Here is a 22,551-nt window from a genome sequence, read left to right as displayed (position 1 = left end):
CAGAAACCAACACAATATTGTAAAGAAATTATCCTTCAGTTAAAAATAAATACATTAAAACAATAAAACCTCTGCAAAAACCCATTCTATAAAATTATAATTATATATACTACAAATCTACACTGAAGTATGACCCCTGTGAAAATTAAAAATGGATACATCACTTTCACAAAGGAAGAAGTGGATCTTAACTTTTCTTTGGGTCTCTGATCATGTTGAATATGAAGCTCTATTAAACAATATTTAAAAGATCTAAACTATCTTCCTGGATTAGTACCTGTACTATGATGCAAAGCACACATGAAATATTTCAGTGGTAATGAGAAAAGGCCCACTAGTATCAAGAAGGGAGCTTAGTCGAACAGAAAAATTATGTAAATTTTGATTCAAAGAATATGAGAGAACTGTGAACATCTGAATGATTTGTTTAGCTGTATAACTATGCACATAATGAAAATGGTCACTATTTGTCTACTATCACTAAGTTTTTGTTATTCAAAATTTTGAGAGTCAGTTAATTGGAAATGCATTCAGGACACTGACCTGAAAAGACTCATCATTTATCTATTATTTCTTGCCTAGAAAATTACGTTATCAATTTTTTTCCTACAAAAAGACAAGTTTTTGCAATAATTGTGAGTTCAATTAAAAATGGGAAGTTATACAACATTTACATCCTGTGTTGTAGTTTGGATTCCAGCCTGAAGACAAAGGACCACTGTCATCTTGAGTAAGTGAGCTAATAATATTGTACATATGCTCAGAGGCTCTATGCTCAGTCACTAATTAATTAACTATACACTGTTTTTTTGGACTCCAAAATCACTGCAGATGGTGACTGCAACTATGAGATTAAAAGACGCTTACTCCTTGGAAGGAAAGTTATGACCAACCTAGACAGCATATTCAAAAGCAGAGACATTACTTTGCCAACAAAGGTCCGTCTAGTCAAGGCTATGGTTTTTCCTGTGGTCATGTATGGATGTGAGAGTTGGACTGTGAAGAAGGCTGAGTGCCGAAGAATTGATGCTTTTGAACTGTGGTGTTGGAGAAGACTCTTGAGAATCCCTTGGACTGCAAGGAGATCCAACTAGTCCATTCTGAAGGAGATCAGCCCTGGGATTTCTTTGGAAGGAATGATGCTAAAGCTGAAACTCCAGTACTTTGGCCACCTCATGCGAAGAGTTGACTAACTGGAAAAGACTCTGATGCTGGGAGGGATTGGGGGTAGGAGGAGAAGGGGACGACAGAGGATGAGATGGCTGGATGGCATCACTGACTCAATGAATGTGAGTCTGAGTGAACTCCGGGAGTTTGTGATGGACAGGGAGACCTGGCGTGCTGTGATTCATGGGGTCGCAAAGAGTTGGACACGACTGAGCGACTGAACTGAACTGAACTGACACTGTTTTGAAAGGTGTATAAGTTCAGCTCTACAGCTTTGCATGGGCAAGGGTCTTATAAGTGAATATAAATCACTACCACATTCACAGAACCATTTTTTCTCATAAAACTAAAGACATTCAAGCAATGTTGATCTTCAAGGAAGGGGTTCAGATTATTAACAAAGTGCTGGTTTGAGATTAAATGTGACACAGGAATGAGTTTCATTCACATTAATGCTGGTCATTTGGCATAACTGGCAGAGATTAATGAGGTAAATTAAAAATACTTTTCAGTGCAATTTGTTACTCATGTGAGAGTGTCAAGTTACTCAGTCCCATATTTTCATTAAAGTATAAAAGGGATTCTTGAAAATTTCATTATATCTCTGCTGTGGATTTGTTCACTTCAAATTAGCTTGAGCTTTATAATGATGATAGATGTTAAGGATATTAGTCAGAATAGCAACTAACATTGCTCACTAATGTGCCAAGCCCTACAGTAAGTGCCTTATAATCATCTCTTCACTCACAGAAATGACCTATGAAATGGGTACTATTACAACCTCCGTTTTATAGATGAGGAAACTGAGGCTTAAAAGAGGTTATCTAACTTGTTTAGTGTAAATGGGGTTAAGAACACAGAAATAAAATTCACAGTCAGGTCAGTCTGATTCCAGAGGTGACACTCTGCTGTATTGTACCTCACATCCAGCCTCCATTTGTTTTATTAATGTAAAAATAATAGGAGAGCAAAAGATAAGATATCATCAAAACTCAAAGACCAATTGGAAACCAACACTTTATAGGTAGAGTGGTATATAAAACTTTTGGTATATACCTTTAGATATTTTCCACTACTTGGTCAGGGAAGAGTGATAACATTTTATGTAGACTTCTTAACTGAGGTTAGAAACAGCCTAATAAGACAACAGGAACTTCTCTGGTGGCTCAGTGGTAAAGAATCTGCCTGCCAATGCAGGAGATGTGGGTTCAGTCCAGGAGTCAAAAAGATCCCTTCAAGGAGGAAATGACAACCCACTCTAGTATTCTTGCCTGGGAAATCCCATAGACAGAGGAGCCTGGCGGGCTATAGTCCGTGGGGTCGCAAAAGAGTTGGACACGACTTAGTGACTAAACAACAACAAGACAATGACAGAGTTTTAAGCTTGGGTTTCATGTATGCATAGAACTATATGTGCTCAGGAGAGGCAATACTTCACCCGAGTCATATCTCCCCTGAAGGCAACCTGGGTCTTTATGCTGGACTCAGGCTCTGCAGTGGGAGACATCCAGCAGTATCCTCTGAGATTTACCTAGTGTGGTCATACAAGGCTGAATCCAATCCAGATGTGTTTTCTCGTATGCACATAGTGTTCATCTGCTTGTTTTACTTTAACCAACGACCCACATTAAAAAAGTAGAAAATGTTTACAGGAAAAAAAGAAATCTGTATCTTCATCTTATGTTGTTAAATAAGTTTTAGTGAAAGTGATCCCAGATTTCCTTATGGGAAGCCATTGACTGGTTTTGAGTTACAATTGCCTCCTTTAGACAATCAAAGGGTATTTTCCATCCTGCCTCAAAGCCACTTTACCACAGACATCCTCTGCCAAGCCTCTTTTAACATTTAAGTGGCTCCTCCTGACATAGAGAAAAACCTCATCCACCAACCAGATTCGGAAACCTCTTACCTGGTGCTGAACTGGTGATGTACTACCCCCTGTTTTATTTTAACCTAGTGATTTGATGTGTCTCTTTTCCAGGGGCATGGTAAAGAGATCACAGCAGTGGCATGAAAACAAAAGAATTCTGAAGCAAATGGGTGATCTGAATCTTTGAAAGGCTTGTTTAAAATGGTTGCAAAGCCACTAATATATATTTATTTAATTTTGTGAGGAAGTAGTATTTTAAAGCTGGCGATTCATCATCAGCATATTTAATAAGAGTTAAATGAGTTTAAAATTTAGTACAAATAATTTTCTTTGTTAATTTCAATTCATACAGAGCGTTCTACTTTGAGGTTTTGAATCACTCTATTAAAAACTCTTCATATAGAAGATATGTGCTTAAGTATATTTTATATACTATGTATGAAGTAACAAAATAATTTTATAATATAAAATTACATATATACATATACACTTATATTTATGTATATGTAGTGGGCCTTAGAAAGCATCACTATGAACAAAGCTAGTGGAGGTGATAGAATTCCAGTTCAGCTATTCCAAATCCTGAAAGATGATGCTGTGAAAGTGCTGTACTCAATATGCCAGCACATTTGGAAAACTCAGCAGTGACCACAGGACTGGAAAAGGTCAGTTTTCATTCCAATCCCAAAGAAAGGCAATGCCAAAGAATGCTCAAACTACCACACAACTGCACTCATCTCACATGCTAGTAAAGTAATGGTGAAAATTCTCCAAGCCAGGCTTCAGCAATATGTGAACCATGAACTTCCAGATGTTCAAGCTGGTTGTAGAAAAGGCAGAGGAACCAGAGATCAAATTGCCAACATCTGCTGGATCATGGAAAAAGCAAGAGAGTTCCAGAAAAACATCTATTTCTGCTTTATTGACTATGCCAAAGCCTTTGACTGTGTGGATCACAATCAACTGTGGAAAATTCTGAAAGAGATGGGAATACCAGACCACCTGATCTACCTCTTGAGAAATGTGTATGCAGGTCAAGAAGCAACAGTTAGAGCTGGACATGGAACCACAGACTGGTTCAAAATAGGAAAAGGAGTAGGTCAAGGCTGTATATTGTCACCCTGTTTATTTAACTTATATGTAGAGTACACAATGAGAAACGCTGGACTGGAAGAAACACAAACTGGAATCAAGATTGCCGGGAGAAATGTCAATAACCTCAGATATGCAGATGACACCACCCTTATGGCAGAAAGTGAAGAGGAACTCAAAAGCCTCTTGATGAAAGTGAAAGTGGAGAGTGAAAAAGTTGGCTTAAAGCTCAACATTCAGAAAACGAAGATCATGGCATCCGGTCCCATCACTTCATGGAAAATAGATGGGGAAACAGTGGAAACAGTGTCAGACTTTATTTTTCTGGGCTCCAAAATCACTGCAGATGGTGACTGCAGCCATGAAATTAAAAGACGCTTATTCCTTGGAAGGAAAGTTATGACCAACCTACATAGCATATTCAAAAGCAGAGACATTACTTTGCCAACAAAGGTCCATCTAGTCAAGGCTATGGTTTTTCCAGGGGTCATGTACAGATGTGAGAGTTGGACTGTGAAGAAGGCTGAGCGCTGAAGAATTGATGCTTTTGAACTGTGGTGTTGGAGAAGACTCTTGAGAGTCTCTTGGACTGCCGGGAGATCCAACCAGTCCATTCTGAAGGAGATCAGCCCTGGGATTTCTTTGGAAGGAATGATGCTAAAGCTGAAACTCCAGTACTTTGGCCACCCCATGCGAAGAGTTGACTAATTGGAAAAGACTCTGATGCTGGGAGGGATTGGGGGCAAGAGGAGAAGGGGATGACAGAGGATGAAATGGCTGGATGGCATCACTGACTCGATGGACATGAGTCTCAGTGAACTCCAGGAGTTGGTGATGGACGGGGAGGCCTGGCGTGCTGCGATTCATGGGGTTGCAAAGAGTCGGACACGACTGAGCGACTGATCTGATCTAATGGAGAAGGAAATGGCAACCCACTCCAGTAGTCTTGCCTGGGAAACCCATGGACAGAGAAGCCTGGCGGGCTACAGTCCACAGGGTTCCAAAAAGTCAGACACAATTAAAGCAACTTAGCACACATGCACACATACAAGTATACATAAGTATACATGTGTGTACATATATAAGTTCTTCCAAACTATTCCCAATTAACTTTAAATCACATTAATATGCTATAATAGAAAATTCTTACCTCAACCAGAAAAACGACTAAGCACCAAATTAGCACAAACATTAAGCTCTTGTGGACAGTAATATATCGAAGGTATGTGTTCCATGTAGTCACTGCTGGTATGTTCTCCACATCATCAAAAAAGCAATCCTGTAAAAAAAAAAAAATCCTGGTTATTACAATGAGGTAATATAATTTCATACAACAATTGTGGTCTTATTTTGAAAGTGAGGAAATAAATATTACTATCTGAAACTAAGTGAATTTCAATGAATATAAACCATTATGAATGACACATGCTATGTCACTTTACAGCCAGTAAAACTGGAGCAAGATAGCTTTTTGCAAAAATGAGAAACACTGCAATTCTTTAAACTGTGAACATAGTATCACTGATAATACAACTGTACTGTTTTTGGACAATTTTACCATCTTAATGCTTAACAGTGTCACACATTTTATCAATAAATGGTACTAGTAAATTGAAGCTTCCCAGAATCCCCTTGATTTAACTCTTTCCTTTGTGGGGGGTGGTCCATGGAAAAATATAGTTTGGAATTTTGCCAGCTCTAGTGGTCTTCCAATAGACCTGAAGGCCGCCTGATGCTTCTACATTCCGTAGTAGCTAGGATTCTCTTTCCCAACTATGACTTAAGTTACATAAATCTAACCCTCAGTCTTCATCTGTTATTTGAGAGCTATAGTTCAATAATTTGAAAGAGAGAAATTCCAGATATTTCAAATGGAAAGGATAGTTTTTTTATTACCAACAAAATTTACAGATGAAGTGCTAGAACCTCAGAGAAAAGAACCCTATGAAATCAGAATATGGCACTCTGGTTAGGTATAAAGATTTCTAAAGTCAAATAAACCTGGTTTTGATATTGGACTCTACCATTGCCCTCCTAGGAGCTGCTTGAATTCAGGCAGCTAAACTTTCCTAAAATTTAGTTTTCTTATCTGTAAATGAGGATAATGACAGGTCCCTCCTATTCTATGTCATGGCACTAGAAGCAATCAACAAATACTATTATCAGTCAAAGTGATCATCTTTACCATTCAATTTATAGAATCCAGTTTGAGAAATTCAATCAGATTGATAATTACAACCATACAGATAAATTATCTTTTAGGAAACCTTTTTCAAAATTATAGAAACACAAAGTAGGTACTTGAGAGATCACCTATTCTGTTCCCTCATTTAACAAAGAAGAAAACTTTGGCCCTGAGACATTAAATGACATGCGACTTGCCAAAGTTCACACTACTCTTAATTGATCTAAGCTATTAAACATATCAATTGATTATAACACTATTTCATCCAAGGCACTGAAGAAACTCTAGTAAAACTAAAAAATTAAAACTTCCTCTTTCTACTGCTTCCTATTTTAAGAAAGAAAGCATTTTATTCTTTAGAATTTAATATAAAGTACTTTCTACCTGAAAGTTGGCAGTAGTATATGTTGAATTTCACAAACCTTCTTTAAAAGAAACCTGCCCAGAAATCCTACGTATAAAGCCAATTTAAAAGATGAAAAAGCTCAGGTTTAACTAAGTTCAGGCAAGACTGATGTATAAACCAGAAAATTAGTCCTGCTGAGAGACTAGATGTATATATGCCTTGGAGAGGCTACCTGCATACAGAAACATTTTTTAGGCTCTCAATAACTGAAGCTACTATTTGTTTATGTATTTATTTTCACTCCACCTCTTCCTACAGAGGTTTTAAGGGGGTAATGAAACAGATTTATAATAATTTATAATTTTTCTAATTGATAATAATGATTATTACTGCTTAGAAAAGGAACCAATAATAGCCCTTGCTTTGACTTACATCTTATGGTAAGAGACAAAAGGAAATCACAAGGGGAAATAGTTGATTCCTCTACATTTTGAAGTTGCTTACATAATGTACATACTTTGGACTTTGGGAATCTTAAAAATAAACCTCATCCTAAACTCAAATTTAAGTAACTTTTGCTATTTACTCTGTATTTCATTCCACTCTGTGGCCAAAAGAAAAAACCAAACACCACACTGATAATTTATACACACCCTTAAATCTTCTTCATTAATTTCTTCACTTATTTCCAAGCCAGTATCTTGAGATAACCGTCTTGAATATATATCTATTTCGGCTAAGCTTGCCTGAGGAGCCAGTGACATTTTTCGTGTGGATGTCGCTGTCTTTCGATGAATGCTTTGACCTTGGTTCACTGAGGAGCCGGTCATAAGGTTCAGAACGGACTGCCTCCTCCCTCCCAGAAATGTGGGGCCACTGTTGACTGCATTGCTCCGAGGCAGGATCCCCTCTCCAGGTTCAGAATGGGGAACTAAGGATAGTCTTCTCTCTAAAGGCGCATCAGCAGCTCCTTCGATACCATTCATTTGTAATGAAGTCTTTTGTACAACTGAAAATTTCCTTATAGAGTTGATTGAACTGAGAATGGAGTTCTTCCTTTTTTCACCAAACTCTCCAGTCTGTTTAAAAGAAGGCTTTTTCGTTTCATTCCAGGACACAGAAGTATCTCCTTCTAATGAGAAACGCCGTAAAGTCTCAGTTATGATTGAATTTCTTCGTTCTGCAGTAAACTGGTCGAAAGTGTCACATCCCATGAGCTTCGAGCTGAAGTCGGGCCGCTGATTTTGTAATTCAGAAAATGTCCCATAAAAATAGATGCTACCTTCATGTAAAATTAATATTTTGTCAGCTTTCTTTAAGTGCTCCATTTTAGAAGTGACCAAAATCCTAGTTTTGTTAGCCATCAATTTACAGATACAGCTTTAAGAATATAAAAATATATAAATATTAATTTTATAAACATTTTATTACAATAGTATATGTATTATATTTTAACACTTTATTAATGTACTCCTGTATATTACTTCTATTATAAAATGTTATTATTACACTTAAATAATTCTAAAAGTAAATATTCAATAGTAATTAAGTTGGTACTTCTTGATTAATTATGTAATGAAATATTGTGTTATTTAATTATTATAGTATGCTACACCATAAAGTTAAGTGTTAATAGACCTAAAATGAAATTAAATACCAGACATTAAATAAACATTTGACTTTGAACAAACTAGTTACCCTTTGGGCTGTGGTTGATTCATCTAGAAAATGAGAGAATCGGATGACCTTTAAGATTCCTTAGCGGCTATATTTCTACATGCCTTCTAAAATGTCAGAACTTTCTTGTTCTTTAAGTTTTCTGCTCCTTTTCTTTTATATTTTAAGTTGATCACTAATTTAGACCTCAAAGTTTATACTGTAAGCAGGACCTAACACATCATAAAGTAACTATATGCCAGTAAAAAGTTAATTTTAAAAACCTTAAGACTAATTTACTTGTTAAAAACACAACAATAACCTGAGAATTGTATAAGAAATCTGAACTTCCTCCAACAAAATTTCCCTCTAGTGTAGAATTAAATCCTGACTAGAACCATCTAAGGAAGACCAATTTCTTTTAGGCATTAAAACATTATATATTTTACAGAAAGAGCCATAATTCTAGACTATACTTTAACATACTAATACAACTAGCCAAGTTTATATAGGTAAGAAGGTATTTATAATTACAGGATTGTAAAAACAGTATCACAGGTATTAAATTTAACCAAATTCTAGGAAAGGTGCTTCTAGGAATAATGTGGTAATTTAATACACACATACATCTACATCCTTACTGATTAAACTACTTCATAGTCTACAAAATCATTTTGATACCTTAAAATCAAGTCATATAGCCAACTGTTCCTCTTAGAAACTTCACATACATTGAGCCCTAATGGGAGCTCCAAGAAAACATACACCCCAAGCTCTGTATGACTAAGAAAGAGGTTCTGAAGGAGGTATTGAGGTAGACGAATACTTAGAGCATTCACCTATATTAAAACATCAAAACATTCAACTTCTTTGGTTCCTTAAGACATTTACTATCTAAGGAGTAAAATACACTAAAAAGTAAATTTAAAAAATTGAGTAAAATAATCAATTAAAATAATATAAGCTGTGTCACAAGACAGTAATACTATCAAAACTCCATAGACAGTGACAGTTAAAGTACCAGCGATGGGAGACATTGGTTCAGCATAAGGTGGACAGAAAAGTGAAGTGATCTTGACCATGGAGGGAAGATCAGATTTAAGTAGCTAAATTACATAATGCCACACTGAGTCACAGTGGTGGACCTATTTCTCAAAGAATAATATGTAGCCTATGGTGGTATAGTCATTCTTTCTTGTCTCTTAGAATGAGTATTATAAATTATTCAAGAACATACCTTTCAAATATTTCTTTCTCTGTTAAAACATCTAGATATCCAAAAGGAGAGTCTAATAGGTACAAATCAGCATCTTTGTATACTGCTCTAAAAAAGAAAAAGAAAATCAAATTAGATTCCTTCAATATTTACCATTTCATTTGGTGTAGATGATTCTAAATAAATTTAAAAAGATAAGTCACATAGGATTTTTACAATTTTGCACAATACTCCAAAAACTTCTGAGGTCATTTTGCTAAGTGTAAGTGACATACACTTGCAAAAGTTACAAACTAAATCACACCATACATACAATTTTAAATATTGCCTTAAAAAAGAAAAAGGAAGAAAGAAAACCTTTCAACAATAGTACCTATTTTCAGCAAGCACTATGCTACATGCTGGGAATATAATGGTAAAAATTACACAAGCCCTATTCTCAGCAATTTTGCATTTTGGTGGGGAAACAAGGAAAAGAGAATGTTTCAATCCTGTAAAGTGTCAGAGACAGCAACTAAATCTCAGCACTTAAGTGAAATTATTTTTTTATTTTTTTCACTGTTGACTGTTACCAATAAACCGATAGCAGTACTGTTACAACTGTATGATTGATATTGCTCTTTGCTCATTATAGTCCTAATTTAAGGACCATACTCATAAAAGTTCCACAAAAGTGCAGGATGCAAAATTTGTGATAACAATGTATACCCATATTATTTCATATTCTAAGTTAAAAAATAAAATTTTATGAGCAAGTAAAATCTTCATTAAGTTCATCTTAGAGCAGTAATAAAATGAAGATATGGTCCCATACGAATGTAAATGAGGTAATTTCTTCAGAACATCTAAATTTCTCAGCTGCGGTTGTGAGTAACCCTATACCTATACCAACCACATACAACTCAATGTTTACATGTAATTCTGAAAAAAAGAAACTATGTTTAGTCAGCAGGTAACTAAGAGAAATAAAATAATTAAAAACAGAAATAGCAAAAAGTCAAAGCAAAATCTAGAAGGACATTTGCAATGTAAATTATCTTTGAAAACAACATTCAGGAATTAGATAAAAGACCCCCAACAAAATGTACCCTCAAGAGCTTTCTTCCCATACTCAATTCTTCTCTCTCTCTCCTTCACATTTATGACCAGGTGCTCAATCACTTCAATCGTGTCCAACTCCCCGCGGACCTTAGCCTGCCAGGCTTCTCTGTCCATGGGATTCTCCAGGCAAGAATACTGGAGTGGGTTGCCATTTCCTTCTCCAGGGAATATTCCCGACCCAGGGATCAAACCCAGGTCTCCTGAGTCTCCTGCATTGCAAGCAGATTCTTTATCTGCTGAGCCACCAGGGAAGCCCCATTTATGACCACAGTTTCTCAAAAGATTAGAAATAATATACGCATCATCCAAAACTGGTCAACACATGACACATTCAGATCAGAAGAGCAATGAACAACGATTTTCTTTAATACAGCAAACCATATTTTATAATATATAAATATATATATATATATAAAATATATATATATAAATATATATAATATAATAAACCTGAATCTTCAACTGGTAAATACAGACTTAATTTTATGCTAAGGTTTGAAGCCGTATAGCATGTTATCCTAAATTTGAAATGAAATATTTAAGACAGTCTTACTTTGGCTCACAGATTTATCAACTTTCCTTTACTTAGAAGCCATTATTTTGTTTGTGAATTACTCATATCTATATATGGGCTATATAGATATATTGGGCTTCCCTGGTGGCTCAGTCAGTAAAGAATCTACCTGCCAATGTAGGAGACACTGGTTCAACCCCTGGATGGGAACGATCCCCTGGAGGAGTAAATGGCAACTCACTCCAGCATTCTTGCACGGAGAATCCCATGGACAGAAGAGTCTGGTGGGCTACAGTCCACGGGTTGCAAAAGAGTTGGACATGACTTAGCAACTACACAACATCATTGATTTATTACTTGACATTGTAATCCCAAAGTTGATTCACGGTTTAGTGTTAAGTCAAGATGACCTGATTCAAACTGTAACTCTACCATTTCCCAGTGTGGCTTTTGGCAAGTTAAGATCTAACCACCTCAATTACCTCATGATCTCTTCCATAAAAAGTGAGGAGAACAATTCTTTTTTGGCAGACTGATATGTGGATTAAGAAAAATTACACATGTACTCACGCACACCCCGCCCAGAATAGTACTAGGCAATTATAGGTGCTCAGTGAGTGAGTTTCCTGTCCCAGCTTTTGGAAACATGAGAAAATAAGGGGGATAAAGGCCAAAATATCAGTAAGTCATTGTGATTTCTTGTTAATAACTTCAGCAACACAGTAAGAAGAATTTTATTCAAATAAACCTGGAGGAACATTTAATATCCCACATCATCAATATTTTTTTAAACTGAATGTTACATTTTAACCACAAATTAACTTATACACACACACACACACACACACTTCTCTTTGACAGCTCAAAATGCTTAGACCAAGAATGTCTCTACTAAGAGACCACCATACCCCGCACAATATTAGATATGCTTGTCCCATTTGTTTTTCTTTGAAGATTACAGACCTTAAGCTTAAGTACATCATCTGCCTTGCTATTTCTGTTGTGAGATTAATTAGTTATGTTGAAAATTTTGAAAATTTATGTTTATCTAAGATGGGGAAACAGTGGAAACAGTGGCTGACTTTATTTTTCTGGGCTCCAAAATCACCACAGATGGTGACTGCAGCCATGAAATTAAAAGACGCTTATTCCTTGGAAGGAAAGTTATGACCAACCTAGACAGCATATTAAAAAGCAGAGATATTACTTTGTCAACAAAGGTCCGTCTAGTCAAGGCTATGGTTTTTCCAGTGGTCATGTATGGATGTGAGAGTTGGACTGTGAAGAAAGCCGAGCGCCGAAGAATTGATGCTTATGAACTGTGGTGTTGGAGAAGACTCTTTGAGAGTCCCTTGGACTGCAAGGAGATGCAACCAGTCCATTCTAAAGGAGATCAGTCCTGGGTGTTCATTGGAAGGACTGATGTTAAAGCTGAAACTCCAGTACTTTGGCCACCTGATGCGAAGAGCTGACTCATTTGATAAGACCCTGATGCTGGGAAAGACTGAAGGCAGGAGGGGAAGGTGACGACAGAGGATGAGATGGTTGAATGACATCACGGACTCAATGGACATGGGTTTGGGTGGACTCTGGGAGTTGGTGATGGACACGGAGGCCTGGCGTGCTGCAGTTCATGGGGTCACAAAGAGTCAGACACGACTGAGCGACTGAACTGAACTGAACTGAAACCAAGAAACAAAACCAGAAGCCTAAAGCAGATGTGTACATTTTGGGATAGGGTGAGCAGGCAACTGTCTGAAAGACTAAATAAAAGTATACATATTCTCTTCCCTGTGCTAGGCAGAATATTAGGGTTTTCCATTTGTAGGGAATCATAAAGCAAACAAACATATACACACTAACAAAAGGGTATGCATTTTAAAAAAGCCATGAGCTTTATCACATATAAATATTATATCATTATCTATAGTTCCGAAAGGTTAGTCTTAACCTGCTAGCTATAAGATCCTGGGCATTTTTTCAATTACAGAAAGAGGATATAAAGAAACAGAGAACTATCTATAATGTTTTACACTCATTTATACAACAAATGCTTGCTGGACCCATAGGCAGATATTCACCTTGCTAAAGAAATTCTCGCTCGCTGACCTCCACTCAGTGTGATTCCACCTTCTCCGAGAACTACGTTGTCTTTCTCTGCAAACTTGGAGATGTCCTATTATCAAAAATAGAAAGTTAGGAAAAAAAGAAAAACACAGAAAGTTAGGAATTGTCAGAATGTCAGATCTGAATTTAAAAGGTACATTTTCCTTCAAATATAATCATGTATCAGACTTCCACTTTAACCACAGCAGAAACTGTGAACACCGCATCTCAGCTATTTCAAATGCATTTCAGTTGGTCAAAACATTGCTGAAATTTCATAAAGTTTTTCTTTAATATTCCAATTGCTATTTATGATCATTAAATAAGAACTGGAAAATATAAAAAGTAAAGCATATGTAAATCTATGATATGTAAAGATGTGCCATCCACTGACCATTACAAAAACCCAGTGCTATTAACATGCTAATATGCACTTCCTTCCAATCTAAACCCACTCTTTTAAAAGGAAATCTCCAAAGATGAATAAACCTCCTAATAAGGAAACAAAAAGAATATCATTTACATCTCCCTGCAGTATCTAAGCATACTCAGTGGGTGACCATAAGTACAAGGCACCTCCTTTCCACACCTCTCTCACCTACTCCCCCCTGAAACAACACAGCTTTCTTTCTCATCCATCCTCCCATCTCATCCTTCTGTCCTCTCCCCATCTACTCTGCCCCTCCTGTCACCTTCCTGCCACATGTGTCCTTTCTTCAGTTCATGAGATTTTCTGCGGCAACAACCATGCTAGACATTCTAAAAGATTAGAATTTATAAGAAATTGTGTTCAAATTGCTATCATTGTAAGCCTAACTCAGAAGATAAGCCATAATTCTGGAGAAAGCTAGGAAACATCCCAAAGAATCAATTAACCATTTTAAGACAAAACAATACATAATTAATTGGCAAATTAATTCTTCTGAATATAGAAGTATTATAAAGTAGGTAGAAAATGCTAGAAGCCTTTCTGGAATAGATGAGGTTTGCCCTGAGACTTGAGAATGAGAAGAGTCAGGTGAATAGTATTCAGGTGCTCAGTGGTAAAGAATCTGCTTGCCAATACGAGAGAGACAAGTTCGATCCCAGATTGGGAAGATCCCCTAAAGAAGAAAATGGTAATCCACTTCAGTATTCTTGCCTGGGAAATCCCATGGACAGAGGAGCCTGGCAGGCTACAGTCCAGGGCTGCAAAAGAGTTGAATATGACTTAGCAACTAACCAACAACAACAATTCTTTAGTTTAAAACAAGGTCTTTGCCTTTTATTTTCTCATCCCCATATAAAATCTCTTTTCTTTTGTTACTACCTTCCTCTCTCTTAAAAATACTCTTCCATTTAAGTTTTCTTTTTTCTTTCACAACCCAGAAGTAGTTCATCTGTTCTCCTTGATCTGACACTAGCATTATCTATATTTAAACTGCCAAAATGGTTACTTTTATTGTTTCTGTTATATACCACATGAAAGTTAAATAGAACTTCATATACAGCTATAAATTTATAGCTGGTAAATTAGTAATCATTTATATTATGAACTAGCTTGCAGCTCCTATAGGCTGAAACCATGCCAGCCACTGCCTCCAAGGAACTGCTGTTGTCAATACTCTTGACCTAAGAGGACCAAACATGATTTTTTTTTTAATGTGGTAAAAAAAAAAAAAAAACACTGACATGTAAGAGAAGATACAGCAGGACCCAGGGGAGCTGGCTACTCAGGCACTGGAGGAGACCAATGAGACCCATATAGCACTGCAGAGAAGAGGACCTTCCATAGTTAAAGACCCAGGAAAACAAGTGCTTGATTTCTTTCTACTGGACCAAATTGTTTTGGTTCAACTTATGAACCAGACCACATACCTATGATTCCATCCAAATAACAAGGATTGCAGCTAAATTCCACACCCCTGTTTTAAATCTCAGTCTTGCTGAAGGAGCACACCCAGGAGCACCTCTATCTTGAAGCCTTACCTGAGCTGTTCTACGCAGCACATCCTCTGCCCTCGATCTAGAGCAACTGGTAAATCAACTCACAGGTGTATTTCTTCTCTACTGTACCGTCTTTCCCTTACCCATATTCCATTCCCTTTTAGAAAATTAAATATTTTAGAGGAAAAAAATGGATACTTTTTTGTATATGAATAAATTGAGTGTAGGCTTTTGTAAAGGAGACACATTTTCTAACACAATATGAAAAAACCAGAGGTTGCCAAAATTATTGGAGCTTATTTTTTTTCTCCAAATTTGAATTCAATACAGTTTTAGTTAAATCAGATAAATTTTCTAATTTTTAAAATTTAGAAATATCAGTAGTTATCTTGATGGTATGATTATAACACAGTTATAGATTTGGAGGGTGCAGAATCCTAGCCCAGTGCAACAATTTAACAAAGATTTGTGGAATGAAGGAAGAAAAGAGGAGAGAATGGAGGAAGGGAAGGTAAACAAATATTAAGCTACAAAGAAAGAGGTATATATAAGAAAAAGAAAATGAAGAAAGGTGTACAGCCTAGAGAAAGAAAGAAAATGGGGATAAGAATAATTGTCAGAAGCAGCATATATCAGTAGGAAAAAGCAGGAAGATAGTGGCAGTATAGAGACAAGAAAAATGAAGGGGAAGATAGGAAATGACAGAAGACAAGGAACCAGAGTTGACACTTCAGCCAATATCCCTGGTGAATTCGAATATGCAAAGAATACAAATGCAATTTATTACAATAATTTTCTTAAGACAATATATAAGAGATTGTTTCAGCCAAATATCTCTCACAGGAGCCGGTAATACTCATCCTTTCAACAAGCTAAGGAAATAGGAGGGAGAAGGAAACTAAAAAATTTCTTCCTTCTTTCCTACATGAACAGGCTGAAATATAACACTAGAGAAAGAAATCAGAAGATCCTCAAGTGAGCTCAAGCTTTTTAGACTCAGACTGAATGGAATATCATCAAATTCCTCCAAAAAAGACCAGAAATAGCATTTCCTTTGAGTATCACTCCTCAAATCCTGACTTGGAGCTGGTCCAGGGAAAGGAGAAAATGCATTAAGAAAATGAAGATTCAAGGAAGGAACTGCTTGAATGGTTTCTCAGTACCAAGTTAATCTATTTCAACTATAATACAAGCTACTGTTTCCTTTTTATTTTCAGAACAGTATCAAATTTTAAGCTCCTATGACAATGAACTCTGCCCTGTGCCTGGGATGCTCAGCACTCTCAGTCAGTAAGCTATGCCAGCATCCCTGGGATGCCCAGGCCTGCCTGGAATGATGCCTGGTGAGTCAGTCACCTTCTTTGGCCTGGCTTAGACAGAATGGGATTTCTCAGTGTGAAACTTCCACTCATACTTGGGAGAATTTCCAGGTTGGGTGCATTCTTGGAAAATGCCATGAAGAATTGAATCTAAGCATCCTTGCCCCCCAGGTCACTAGTGAGCTGAAATCTGAATGATTTGTGGTACCCATTTAGAAAGCAGTTGGGATGTCATGTAAACCATGCTAGAGGTGACTGTTCAATAAAGAACAAAGCTGGAATACTCAACTGGATGGCATGGGACCCAGGATTTGAACCCTGGTCTATAAGCTATTATGAAATCTCAGTTACTTAAAAGCTTTGTAATTTAATTCTCTTAAGCATAACCTGGGTGCAATTATAGCCCATCTTTTATAAAGGTGCCCAGTATGAGAATTAGAAATATGGTATATACAAAGAAATTCAATAAATATAAATAAAAGAGATGAAATGTGCTGATCTAAATGGAATATTTTTAATTCTAAAATAAAGCTTAAAACAAAATAGAAAATATGAATGGCAACATTGACCACAGAACACAGCAACCTATTTTCCAGCTGTTTCCATTAATAACTAGATAAGTAGCTTTGGGCAAGTCTCTTCTGGGCTTCAGTTCTCCATCTATAAAAGGGGATAATAGTACCTTCCCTTAACAGGTTCAAAAATTTGACGTAATTTAATATAAAGAGCTTGGTCCATAAATCACACTCAAACATTGGTGATGTACAGTTTTAGAATGAGGTATTTACCAATGATTTGTATACATCATTCATTTCCATTTGGCCTTGAATAAAATGTTCACCTGATGTAATACTATGCCCCACTCTCCTACTAAAGGAAAAGCAAATTCTAATTAGTCTGAAAATATAGCCTTTATTCATATTATCATAAAAAATGTACAAGGGATAATGCAGGGGGAAAGAATTGGACTGAGAATTGGAAGTCCTATGCTCAAGTCCTAACTTTGTATGTCTTCACCAAGTGTACTTTGGTTGAGGTTGCTATGTACACATATTTTGAAACTTACAGTTCAAGGTTCTTAAGAGTGACACCATATTCTTAAGAGTGACACCAGATTAGATCTAGATACTTTCCAAATGCTACCACTTTGAAGATGGCTGCTTAATTTTATTTAACATTTTGTTGTTGTTGTTCAGTCGCTAAGTTATATCCAATTCCCTCACGACCATATGGACTATATAGTCTGCCAGGCTCTTCTGTCCATGGGATTTCTCAGGCAAGAATACTGGAGCAGCTTGCCATTTCCTTCTCCAGGGGATCTATCCATGCTATATTGTGCTATGATAGTTTTATTCATTGTATTATCTCCTCAATATAAAATAATCAAGGGGGGCTTAGGGAAGGCCAATTCTTTACCTTCTATTTTCCAAGAAATGTTTTCACACTTTTAGGATGATTCTGTAGTATTTGATTTGAAATTTCCACTATCATATGTTTTTAGCAGTACAAATAAACAAGAAGACTATTTTTAAATCCCTACATTTTTCTGCTAATTAAGATACTACTGAATGAACACCTAGTTAGACAAATAAATACTTTAGTAATCAACACTACAGTAACCTTCTTCATGAGTCAACATAAGAATTCTATAAGAAAATAGATGGACACAAGCTGCTTTCAAGGAAGCTCTGTGCTCAAATTCACTTCTCCAAATTTTTTTCCAGTCTGGACTAGACTGGACTGGAAGTATAAGATTTTGTATTTCAAATTATATAGTTCTATCAAATGTTCTATGACCTTCCCTGGCATTTAATACCAAAAAAGAAAACACACACACACACACTCTAATAAAACCGTTGTACATAAATCATTGAGATTTTGTGATTTTTATTTCTATAAGATATATTCTTATTAGTAGGATAGCTTGGTCATTGGTATGTCTTCTTTCTTTTTAAGAGAGGCTGTTGCCAGAATCCTTACCAAACCACATTTAAAAGTTAGACTTCCAAAGTTGCAGTTTTCCCAGCAAGATCTGAGAGTTCCCTTTTCCTCAAATCATCACCTACAATAGCTATTATATTTATACAAGGTATGAGATAAGCATCTAGTCTTATTTTCTTTTACTATTATAGTAAACATGATTTATTAAACAAATGATGTTTCCAATTAATTTACATATCATCTATCATCATCTCACATTTCCAAAGATCTGCTTCAGGACTATTTGGTTCCTTCTATTTCTACAATAATATTCTGCTGAGTTTTTGGTGTTTAGGTGTTTTAATGGCTTTAAGTAAGATTTAATACCTGACAAAGCACAATCCTTCTTCATACATTGTGGTCTCTTTTTGCTCAGTCTCCTATATAACAATATTAACAATAAAAACAATGTAAGTAAGAATGCTAATAAGAGCTAATATATATTGAGTGTTTACTAGGTAACAGGTACTATTTTAAGTCCTTTATGAGTGTTAACTTTTTTAATGCTCATCACAATTCTATCCCTCTTATAAACATGAGAAAATTCAAAGTTAGAAAAGGTAAATGTCATTCCAAAGATAACACAGCCAAAAAACAATAGAGGCAGGATTCAAACTAAGGCAATTTGTCTACAAAGCGTGGACTCTAAACTCCTTTTGGTATTTCCTCCCACATGAAATATACTTTAGTAAAATTCTGAAAACAATCTTATTCAGATGTATTTGCAGTTTCATTAAATATAAACATAAGTTTGAGTGCAATTTGCATCTTAGAATGCTGCTGGTGCTACTCAGTCGCTTCAGTCGTGTCTGACTCTGTGTGACCTACAGACCGCAGCCCACCAGGCTCATCTGTCCGTGGGAGTCTCCAGGCAAGAACAGTGGAGTGGGTTGCCATGCACTCACTCCTCAGGGGATCTTCCCAACCCAGGGCTCGAACTCACAGCTCTTCTGTCTCCTGTACTCTCGGGGCCGGGCAGGGGGTTGGGGGGGTTTCTCACCACTAGCACCACCTGAGAAGACCCTCTTAGGATGCTAACTCTTATTAAAAATCATGATCTTTCCATTAATTCAGTTCTTGTTTTGGATCTTTCAATAAGATTTTCTGATCTTCTATATACATGTTCTGTAAATTTCCTATCAGATTTATCCTTAAGTATTTTATCATTTTCTACTAGTGTGAACTGAAGAGCTTTTTATTTCCATTTCTAGATTGTTATTGCTAACATAGAGAAGAGCTAATTATTTTTATATGTTTATCTACTATTCAGCCATCTTATCATATTCCTTTATCAATCTGGCAGAGTTTTGCTCTCTGCTTTTGCTAGAATCTCTTGGGGGTTTTTTAGGTGAACTTTTTTTTTTTCAGAAACATGTAACGTTCTTTTTTTAAGACAAACAATTAAATTTTACCATTTAAAATAATGCTTACTTTGGAATGTTTGGTTAAAAAAGTTATGAAGTTTTTTAAAATGAAGTTTTCTTCTATTCTTACTTTGAATTTTTATTACAAATCACTGCTAAATTTATGTAAGATTCTTTTAGCATCCACTGACCTTGTTACATGGTTTTTTTTCATTGTCAATATACAAATTATTAATATATCATATTTATAAATTGTTTATATTGAAGCACTCATATTTCTATTCATGAATCTTGCTTGATCATCTTTTCATACCATGCTGAATCCTATTTATTAATACTTCATTTAATAGTATTTTATTTAAATATCTATATTCCTAAGTATGATTAACTGCAGTTTTCTTTTTTATATAACTTTTCAGATTTTGATACAAATAATCTTCTCGCTTTAGAAAATGAAGAGTTTTTCATTTTTGTCTATAATTTGGTATAGTTTAAATAATATAGGAAGTTATGCTATTAAAGGTGAAATATAATCGAGCTATGCAATTTTCTACTGATAGTGTCTTTTTAAGTAATACACATTGAACTATCTTTACAGTGATAATCTGTCTATTCAAGTTTTTTTGTTTCTTTTTTCAATTTTGATCACTTGTATTTCCTTAGTAAATCATCCAGTTCCTCTAAGTTTTAAATCTGTTTCAACAGAATTGCACTAACTTTTAATAATAATTTTAATCTTGCTCATATTTTTGCTAAAGCTTCTTTGTTATTCCTAATATTGTAAGTCTTTTCTTGACTACAAACAAGGATAGATTCAACAATTTTATTGATCTTTTCAAAGAACTGGCTTTAGGAATTATATTGTCTTTCATTTCTCTGTTGGTTTTCTCCTTCATTAAATTAAAATTTGATCATTACTTACTCCATTATAACTTTTTATTTAGTTCCTTCTTTAAAATTCTCAAGAAAAATATAAATGTTGTATATTTTTAGCCTTGTTTCTTAATAATAAAGGTATTTAGAGCTAAAAATCTTCTGAGTGCAGTCATGTTCTACAGATTGTTATATGAAGCATTCTAGGTTTCAAATAATTTATAGTCAGTCAGGAGATTTTACCTTTCCAAGTATTTGTCTTCAACTTACCTGGCTTAATTATATCTAAATAGATGTAATTTTTACCAAGCATAACATGTTTTGTCATTCTCATTAGAACCTATGACTTAAGAAGAAGCTAAGCAACTATAAAAAAAAAAAAAGTTTGAGTGGACAAAGAGTAATATTAGAAGGTCTTACATGTATTTCCTAAAATTTTAATGGATTTTTACAGATCTTCAATAGCAAAACTGAAAAAATTGGGGCTTGGGCTAAATTTAGCTTAAGAGGAGAGATCTTCAAACATATTTTAAAAAGATCTAATCTGATATGAAATGTAAAGGTATTGTTTGTTGTTTTAGCAAACTGAAGTTGTTTTAAGTATTAGATAAGACTTTATCCTCTAGCACTACTTTCCTCAATAATATTTTAATGGTATATAAAATATTTTCATTTATTAGTATATCTAACCAGAAGCTATTACAACTGCTATCCAAAATATTCATTACAATGACTGGAGTATAGAAATACACATACATTTGAATATACATACATATATAAACACATATAGATTGCATTTTTACACATCTGTATATATGTGCATATACATGTACATACATGTGCATATAATACATATGTGCCTGTGTATGTATGGCATGCATACAAATATGCAGGTGTTTATTCAGCTTGATCTCTATCATCCACTATTATTGTGCTAAGAAAAGAGAAGTCTGCAATAAGTAAAAGAGGATTATTATTTTATGAATTAGATTACTATTTCTCTCACCAAAAAAAAATTTTTTAATATGTGAAAGATAATGGAGTTCTTAACAAACAAGTTGTCTCACTTTCCAAAGGTTTATTCTCTTCAATCCTATTAATATAACATAATGAGAGCTGACTGACCAAGAAGGCTTATTGTATCCCATGACCCTAAAATACAGAAAAGTTAAATTTTTTCTCACTTGATAGAGGACAGCTTGACCAAAGAACATGTGATCCAAAGTACTCTAAACAATTCAAGTTCATTCAATCCAACTGATCGTGTCACACCCCTGTTTATAACATCACAAAACAAACAAACAAAAAAATATACTGGATCCTTGTGAGCTCCAGAATAAAATCCAAGCTTCAAAAGATGGCATACAAAACGTTTCCCAGCTCACTTCTTCATCCTCACCTCCCAGCACGCTTCCAAATGCATCTTGACCCCTGGCCACACTGAAATTTTATTGTGCTCCAAATTTACCACCTTCCACCATCTGCACCTGCTGGTTCCTCTATCGAGATGACTTTCCTCTACTTCTTAATCTGGCAAATTCCTTTAAGGTCAATAAAAATTTAATATCCTCCATAAAGTCTTCCATTATGTTAAAAGGCATGTTCCTATGTGTTTTAAGAGCTGTTTATGTTCCTATGAAAGAACTTTCATCTCTTTTCTTATTGTCTGTTTACATTATCTTTATCCTCAAAGACTGCAAGCTTCTCAAGGACAAAGACAGAATTATTATTTGTTCTATGCTTTGGGAACCAGGACAGGTTTAAGATATTATTGGTATATGTTCTAAACAGTGAGTAAAGTATTTTAGGCAACTTAGAGATGGTTAAGATTAATCC

General features: G+C 35.4%; 1 protein-coding gene across 2 annotated transcripts in view; it reads right to left on the bottom strand.

The window, feature by feature from the left end:
* CFTR (CF transmembrane conductance regulator) overlaps positions 1-22,551 on the bottom strand; it is a 219,456-nt gene that overhangs the window by 87,742 nt on the left and 109,163 nt on the right. For both annotated transcript variants that reach the window (XM_070369592.1, XM_070369593.1), the window contains exons 12-15: positions 13,229-13,323; positions 9,554-9,640; positions 7,314-8,040; positions 5,280-5,408 (exon numbers count right to left, since the gene is read on the bottom strand). In XM_070369592.1, coding sequence (XP_070225693.1) covers positions 5,280-5,408; positions 7,314-8,040; positions 9,554-9,640; positions 13,229-13,323 — 1,038 coding nt within the window. The remainder of the gene's footprint in view (positions 1-5,279; positions 5,409-7,313; positions 8,041-9,553; positions 9,641-13,228; positions 13,324-22,551) is intronic.

Source organism: Bos mutus, chromosome 4, assembly GCF_027580195.1.
Source record: "Bos mutus isolate GX-2022 chromosome 4, NWIPB_WYAK_1.1, whole genome shotgun sequence".
Lineage (NCBI taxonomy): Eukaryota > Metazoa > Chordata > Mammalia > Artiodactyla > Bovidae > Bos > Bos mutus.
The sequence above is the reverse complement of the archived record's forward strand: the minus strand, read 5'-3'. Positions and strand labels throughout refer to the sequence as shown.